The sequence below is a fragment of the Phytophthora parasitica genome (assembly GCF_000247585.1).
Source record: "Phytophthora parasitica INRA-310 unplaced genomic scaffold supercont2.113, whole genome shotgun sequence".
NCBI lineage: Eukaryota > Oomycota > Peronosporomycetes > Peronosporales > Peronosporaceae > Phytophthora > Phytophthora nicotianae.
Genome location: NW_008649099.1, coordinates 26,068 through 32,893, shown reverse-complemented (window position 1 = coordinate 32,893; position 6,826 = coordinate 26,068). Strand labels below are relative to the sequence as shown.

At 52.4% G+C, this 6,826-nt stretch overlaps 4 protein-coding genes across 5 annotated transcripts; 2 read left to right on the top strand and 2 right to left on the bottom strand.

The window, feature by feature from the left end:
- The first annotated feature begins 34 nt into the window (after positions 1–34).
- PPTG_19301 (hypothetical protein) lies at positions 35–1,072 on the top strand. Its single transcript, XM_008917716.1, has 2 exons — positions 35–180; positions 253–1,072. The coding sequence occupies exons 1-2, from the start codon at positions 94–96 to the stop codon at positions 928–930; spliced, it is 765 nt and encodes a 254-aa protein (XP_008915964.1). The 5' UTR covers positions 35–93; the 3' UTR covers positions 931–1,072.
- On the bottom strand, positions 1,023–4,369 carry PPTG_19300 (hypothetical protein). The gene has a single exon (XM_008917715.1). It carries the CDS (start codon positions 4,087–4,089, stop codon positions 1,045–1,047), a length of 3,045 nt encoding a protein of 1,014 aa, XP_008915963.1. The 5' UTR covers positions 4,090–4,369; the 3' UTR covers positions 1,023–1,044.
- PPTG_19299 lies at positions 4,288–5,717 on the top strand. Of its 2 annotated transcripts, XM_008917713.1 has the most exons (3): positions 4,288–4,482; positions 4,541–4,774; positions 4,842–5,717. In XM_008917713.1, the coding sequence occupies exons 1-3, from the start codon at positions 4,372–4,374 to the stop codon at positions 5,514–5,516; spliced, it is 1,020 nt and encodes a 339-aa protein (XP_008915961.1). In that variant the 5' UTR covers positions 4,288–4,371; the 3' UTR covers positions 5,517–5,717. The 2 variants fall into 2 exon arrangements, with proteins under 2 accessions (XP_008915961.1, XP_008915962.1); XM_008917714.1 differs by having other exon boundaries at positions 4,288–4,774.
- Positions 5,718–5,719: 2 nt separating this feature from the next.
- On the bottom strand, positions 5,720–6,804 carry PPTG_19298 (26S proteasome non-ATPase regulatory subunit 14; the record flags this gene model as incomplete). Its single annotated transcript, XM_008917712.1, has 3 exons — positions 5,720–5,911; positions 5,988–6,592; positions 6,666–6,804. 3 exons carry the CDS (start codon positions 6,802–6,804, stop codon positions 5,720–5,722), a joined length of 936 nt encoding a protein of 311 aa, XP_008915960.1.
- Positions 6,805–6,826: the final 22 nt, after the last annotated feature.

Genomic DNA, 6,826 nt, shown 5'->3' with positions numbered 1-6,826 from the left:
AACTGGACGAATGACGCTTCAGAAGTGTTGAGTCATCCGGAGATCGACGCGGTGCTCATCTGCTCACCCACGGATAAACACGCAGAGCAGATTATGGAGGCTGCTAAGAACAAGAAGCATATCTTCTGTGAGAAACCCGTGGATCTCGAGCTTGACGTCGTCAACAAGGCTATCAAGGCGGTGCGTAGATGTGAGGAATTGATGTTCTTGCAGCAATACTGACTTGTCCAATTTAACTTTGATTTATTACAGACGGAGGATGCTGGTGTGAAGCTCATGATCGGATTTCAACGGCGATTTGACGCTAACTTCCTTCGCATCAAAGGAGCAATTGACCGTGATGAGATTGGCAAGGTCAACATGATCCGCATCACTAGCCGTGATCCCGGACCCCCACCTGTGAGCTACATCAAGAGCTCGGGTGGACTCTTCCGCGACATGACCATCCACGACTTCGACATGGCTCGCTTCCTGGTGGGCGACGAAGTTGATGAGGTTTATACCATGGCGAAAAGTGTCAACCCGGACATTGCAGCAGCGGGCGACATCGACACGGCCGTGGTGCTACTCAAATTTCGCAACGGTGTGATCTGCTACATTGAGAACAGTCGCGAGGCAGCGTATGGTTACGACCAGCGGGTGGAGATGCTTGGATCCAAGGGATCGGTGGCTTGTGACAACAAGCACTCGAATCAAGTCGTGGTGTCTACGAGCGAGAGTGTGCGTCGTGACTTGCCGCTGCATTTCTTCTTGGAACGCTATATGGACGCTTATGTTGGGGAAATGGAGGCGTTCATCCGTGTATGTACTACGGATGCGCCTGTACCGGTAGGTGGCGATGACGGTCGCGAGGCTCTGTTGTTAGCTCTTGCTGCGAACAAGTCTCTGGCTGAGAATCGCCCTGTAAAGGTCGATGAATTGCGTGCTTGAAGAACTTGACTTGGGCTCTTTCCTTTCCTGTGAGGCCTTAAGCACAGTTTTGAACAACATACCTCATCTGTACTTACAGAGTTTGATCAAATGCTTCGTTGTGACTGCTTACTATTATACAGATCGAGATCTGTGCTGCTGCTCCTCATTATTGTACGAACTGCTCGATAGTCTTCTTACAAGCCGTTGAATTCTTGCTGTAGAGTCTTCTGACACTTCTACTTCTCCACTCGCTCGTCCATTACCGTTGTTCAGCGGATCCGTACGAGCTTCTCGAATCAGCAAATCCAAGTCAACTTCGTGCCCAAACACTGGTGCTGCTTCGTCGAAAACGTTGTCAAAGGTGTCACTTGACGCAGAAGTGTTTCTTAACTCCATCACTTGAACGGGAAGTTCAGTGAGAAGCGTGCGGGGTCTTCGGCCGAGTATCAAGTCTTCTTTAGTATTCGCAGCACTCTCTTGCTCCTGTTTGCTTGTACGCGTAATGAAGAAATGGTAGTCGCTGTCTGATCCTTTGCACTGTACAACCAACCGCGAAGCAAAGATACGAGCGATTTCTTTCTCGTTTGAGGTCTCCAGAACGACCTCTTCGTCCTCGTACGGGAGTAGTGCGATAGTCTCGAACAAGTGGAAATAGGCAACACGAGGTACAGCAGCCTCTCGGTCTACAGAGGTACTAGGTGCGACCTGAAGCTGAAGAATAGGCGGGTCTTTCGACACACGAAGCACAATGTCCACCATTTCGTTAGTACTCTTGCCACCCTCATACGCGCAGGATACTTTGTGATGCGGCTCCACAATCTGCATCTTGTACTGCATGGCCTCAGTTACCAGCAAGTAATCGGGTGCACTCTCTGGCGCTAGTCCAGATGGGAGAAGTTTACGATCCGTGGTGATCAAACTGCTGCCTAGAGCCTCGTAGTTCTTACGCACCAGATAACCACGATATCGAGCTTTGATCTTCCCAATTGCAAGCTTCTTACGAATGAACTCTCGTCGCGCTAGAAATCCTTTGGAACAAGTCTGGATCATCTTGACGGCAGTATCTTCCTCAAGCCCGTTCTCCTTGATTAAGGACATTCGCGACTGGCTTACTAGTGGAGTGGACTCCAAGGTACTGTCGTCTTCATTATTACGGTCGATATCACTCTCACCGCTGCTATCACTACTGTCGTCACTGTCGCTAGAGCTACTAGAACCATCACCAGAAGCTTCAGTTTGCCCAAGGATACCTCCATCCACGAGACCTTTGGTGTTCGACTTCTCTTTCTTGCGCTTTTTCCTCAGCTTTGTCTTCATTTTGCCAATCTCACGCTGTAATGCAACTAGTTCCTCCAGCAAATACGCTTCTCGCGCAGTCAACACAATGGCGGAATTGTTCGCGCTGCCACTACGGGTTTGTCGTCTAAACTCTTTCAATGCACGAACTTCTTCCATGGACTGCACGACAATCTTCTGATACCGGTTGACCTCTGCACTCAGAACAATGCTATTACGACGTAGAACCTCCTTCTCGATATCCGTTGCACCAGTCGTGCTCTGTCGCCTTCCTGGACTGCCATTTGGAGTCGAAGGTGGGGCAGATACTGCCACCATAGATCCCAAGCGCTCCAATTTTCTCACAGACATCACATCCGGAGTGGAAGGAGTATTAGGCATCGGTGTCGATACTTCTGGAACGCTGGGTTTGTCGCTCTCTTCAGCCTGCATCTCACCTGTCAAAGCCAAAGCTACAGCAGGCGACGGCAATGCGAGGTCCTCAAGAGCGTCCAACTCTCGCTCTTGATTAAGTCTTGCTAGGGTAGTCTCAGACACACGCAGGAGTTCATCTTGTCGTTCTTGTCGCTCTTTACTGAGCTGTAGTAGTGCCTCTAGCTCCTGTATGCGTCCCTGGGCCTCAATGAAATCGGCCGCCCCTACGTCACCAAAGCCAACTGAATAGTGCAGCAGAGTTCCCTTCCGCTCACTGAGTTCTCCAGGAGAGAGCTGACGATCTCGCTGTAACAAGCGCAGTGACACTTCCAGATCCTTCACTTTGTCCCGTAATTTCTGTTTCTCCTCCTGATGACGCGCTAGTTTGAGTTCATACTCAGTTCTTAGCGCATGTACAGCCTGCTCCCGAGTAGCTCGCAGCGTTGCAGCTTCACCTTCTTTCCACTCACGAAACTTGTGTCGAGTCTCAGCTAGAGCGCAGACAAGTCGCTGCCGTTCAGTCTTTGAGCTTTGAATTAGAGCTGCTGTTCGTCGCGCTTCATGAGTAGTGCTAACTCGAGCTTGTGCTAGTAGAGCGTGGAGACGCTCCACATCTGTCTGCGAAGCACGAAGAGCAGCTTCTGCTTCGCTCAGTTGACGCGCGTGTGACCGTCGCACCATTTCTAGTCTTTGAAATAGCGTCACTTGACGCGCTTTCTCCTCGATGACTTGTTCTCGCATAATCTCGTAGTCCTGTTGGCATTGAGCTCGTTCTTCCCGTAGTTCGTGCAGTTTTGCCTCTTGTACCGACGCGCGGAGACTATCCACGTTGATGTCTCGATCGAAGACAGCGCTTTCTCTGCTGCTCTCGTCACGTCTCTCTTGTATTGCAGCAGAATCCTTCGAGCGAGGTTTGAACGGTGAGTTGCGAAGATGAGGTGCCAGTCGGGCGGTTTGGCGTTTGTTTGGAGCCTTTCTCTCTGTTGAGGGCGCTGTCGTCGGTTTGGAGCTCTCTCCAGTGCCTCGAAGTCGTCGTTCTCGGGCGAGTTCAGCCTGCAGCAGCTCCAGCGTCGTCTGTAGCTGCTCGTCAGCAGCAAGCCGCGCTCGCTCGAGTTCTTGCTCTTCTGCAGCGTGGAGACGCTGGATCTCCTCCAGCGCAGTTTCTCGTCTCCTTGAACTGTCACTCTGATCATCGGTCTCGAGCAGTACCTCCTGGAGCACCTCGAGTGCGTCCTCCAACGACGTTGAAGTTGGCTGTGAACGTGGTTGTTCCTGTCTTGATACCAAAGCGCCATCTGGTGTAGCAGCGGACACTGAGATCCGCTGCTCCGTCCTCGTATCCGGCTTCGCCAGTCGCTCTCGTGGAGTGGACCAGGCTGCACGCTTGGCCACGTTGGGACTCACGCCGCGTGAAGCGACTGACGGCGCACCCACATTGATTGCAGGCAGGACGCCATTGTGCTGCATCGGCTCAGGTGTGTCTCGCGTGGTGCGGACATTAAGTGCAAGCGGTTGCCTCGACTGCTACACCAACGGCCTCATATAAATAGCTTAGTGGCGGTGCTGCCAGTCTCGGTGTCTTTGAGTGAACTCGACACTAATGTGCTGGATACTTTATTCCAGTCATAGAGCTGCGCTCTCATTGGTTGATGTAACGGCTGGAGCGTCCTATTGTACTTGTCCTGCTTTGCCGAAGTATCAGGGACGTACTTCGCGATTCTCCTGCGCTTCGACACTATTACCTCCTACATGCTCAACTCGAACTTGGCTAAGCCCCTGCGTGTGGGTCTTATTGGCGCTGGCCGCATCGGTAAAGTGCACGCGCGAAGTCTACAGCGCGCTGGCGCCGTCATCGTCGTGGTGTGTATACATTAGTGGTGTCTGATTAATGGTGGCTCACTTCGGCGACTACGCACAGATCGCTGACCCCGTGGGCAACGTGGCGGAGACTGTGGCTGCACAGTTCGGCATCGAGCACTGGACCAAGAACGCGTCCGACGTCTTCACCACCGATATTGACGCCGTCGTCATCTGCTCCCCGACGGCCCTGCACGCTGAGCACATTATTGAGGCAGCACAGCACAAGAAGCATATTTTCTGCGAGAAACCCGTCGATTTCAGCGTCGACGTCGTCAACAAGGCCATCAAGGCGGTACGTAGCTGCCATAAGTATATTCACGCTGCAGCCTGGACTTGAATACTGACTAATGTTGCTACAGGCGGACGACGCTGGCGTGAAGCTCATGATCGGATTCAATCGTCGCTTCGATGCTAACTTTGCCCGCATCAAGCAGGCCATTGACCGCGATGAAATCGGCAAGGTTAATATGCTGCGTATTACTAGCCGCGACCCTGGTGCTCCGCCAATTGAGTACGTTAAGGTGTCGGGCGGGCTCTTCTGTGATATGACAATCCATGACTTCGATATGGCGCGCTTCTTGATCGGCGATGAGGTGGAGGAGGTCTACGCTATGGCGCAGAGTATCAACCCGGACATTGCAGCAGCGGGCGACATCGACACGGCCGTGGTGCTACTCAAGTTCCGCAACGGTGTGATCTGCTACATTGAGAACAGTCGCGAGGCAGCGTATGGTTACGACCAGCGGGTGGAGGTGCTTGGATCCAAGGGATCGGTGGCTTGTGACAACAAGCACTCGAATCAAGTCGTGGTGTCTACGAGCGAGAGTGTGCGTCGTGACTTGCCGCTGCATTTCTTCTTGGAACGCTACATGGACGCTTATGTTGCGGAGATGGAAGCATTCATCCGTGTATGCACCACGGGTGCAGCAGTTCCTGTGGGTGGCGACGCTGGTCGTGAGGCTCTGTTGCTGGCTCTTGCTGCGAACAAGTCTCTGGCTGAGAACCGCCCTGTAAAGGTCGACGAGCTGCGGTAGCTTGCCTAATAATGGCTTCCGTTTACGCTGATCGACTGCCTAGATGCTAGGTTGCTTCCTTTTTGTGTTGTAGAAACGATCTGGATATGATCATAAACTCAATCGAAACAAAAAACAACTAGAGAGCAGACACGATTCATTTCTTGTGTCATCCATCTGTAGTCACACTACAGTGGGTCTCTCCGTTTTTGAAGTTGGTCCATCTAAAACACAATAGTGTCCAGCATTGCGCCGAGGCACTGGACTGTGTTGAGGGCCATGAGGTCGTACACGTCGTTCTCCAGGTGCTTCTTGGGATCCAGTTTGCCGACATTCAAGACTTCGAGCTCCTCGGGTGTTTTCTCTTCCTCCTCCTGAACTCGCTTGTTGTACTGCTCCGTAAGCGCCAGCATGGTCTACATCATCAACAACAATTAAAACCATTAGACTGCACCCACTCAGCATATACTTTGTAGTAGTCTGGCTGCGTACCTTTACAGTTTCCTCGTTCTCCTTCGAGTGGTCTTCGAACTTGGTGAGCACGAGGCCGTCACTCCACGTTTTCTTGTGTAGATTCATCAGCATTTGCTCCTCGAGTTCATTCTTACGGTAGTCAATAGCAATCGAGTAGTAGTGACGGTTAAGACCGTGGATCAGCGCCTGGATCGATGGTTTGTTCAAGTGGCCAATGTTGGAGGTGGTTTGTCTTGGCTCCTGACCCATCATCATGAGTTGCGGGTTGATGAGGCGGAAGGCGTCGATGACAACCTTACCCTTGACACTCTGAATGGGGTCCACCACCACAGCCACGGCGCGCGGGTTCAGAGCCTCGAAACTTTGTTGCGTATTGATATCCACGCCCGACAGCCAACAGCCGAAGCCTGGGTGCGAGTGGTACCATCCAACAACCATTTCAGCTCTTCCCGTCTGCTTGAGCATCTCCAGCATCTTCATCTGGAACACTGGGTCTACGGCCTCCACACTCACGCCCGTTCCGCTCTGCGGCATGGCAAACACGTCGATGCAGTTGACCGTGTAGTCGTCCACGAACTCGCCCAGCATAAGACCCATCACCTCCATTGGGACACCAGCACGGCCTGGAAGAAGCAAAAAGAAAATAATTAACTGACGAAATAGTAGGAAAACCGCAGGCGAGGAGATCTTTCTTACCGTGCTTGAGCATCTTGAGCAGAGCCAGCGACGAAATGTGCACCTTCTCAGCCGTGTCGACCAGAGGACCATCGGCACCAGGTCCGCCCTGGCCAGGAAGCCCAGGTAGGTTGCCAAATAGACGCTGAAGCCGGTCCATCGCGCGGTGTCGGAGCCTTCAA

Coding starts and splice junctions, on each gene's coding strand:
- PPTG_19301 (XM_008917716.1), top strand. CDS start 94: ATGGAGGCTGCTAAGAACAAGAAGCATATCTTCTGTGAGAAACCCGTG. Junction 181..252: donor TCAACAAGGCTATCAAGGCG/GTGCGTAGATGT, acceptor GATTTATTACAG/ACGGAGGATGCTGGTGTGAA.
- PPTG_19300 (XM_008917715.1), bottom strand. CDS start 4,089: ATGCAGCACAATGGCGTCCTGCCTGCAATCAATGTGGGTGCGCCGTCA.
- PPTG_19299 (XM_008917713.1), top strand. CDS start 4,372: ATGCTCAACTCGAACTTGGCTAAGCCCCTGCGTGTGGGTCTTATTGGC. Junction 4,483..4,540: donor CTGGCGCCGTCATCGTCGTG/GTGTGTATACAT, acceptor GACTACGCACAG/ATCGCTGACCCCGTGGGCAA. Junction 4,775..4,841: donor TCAACAAGGCCATCAAGGCG/GTACGTAGCTGC, acceptor ATGTTGCTACAG/GCGGACGACGCTGGCGTGAA.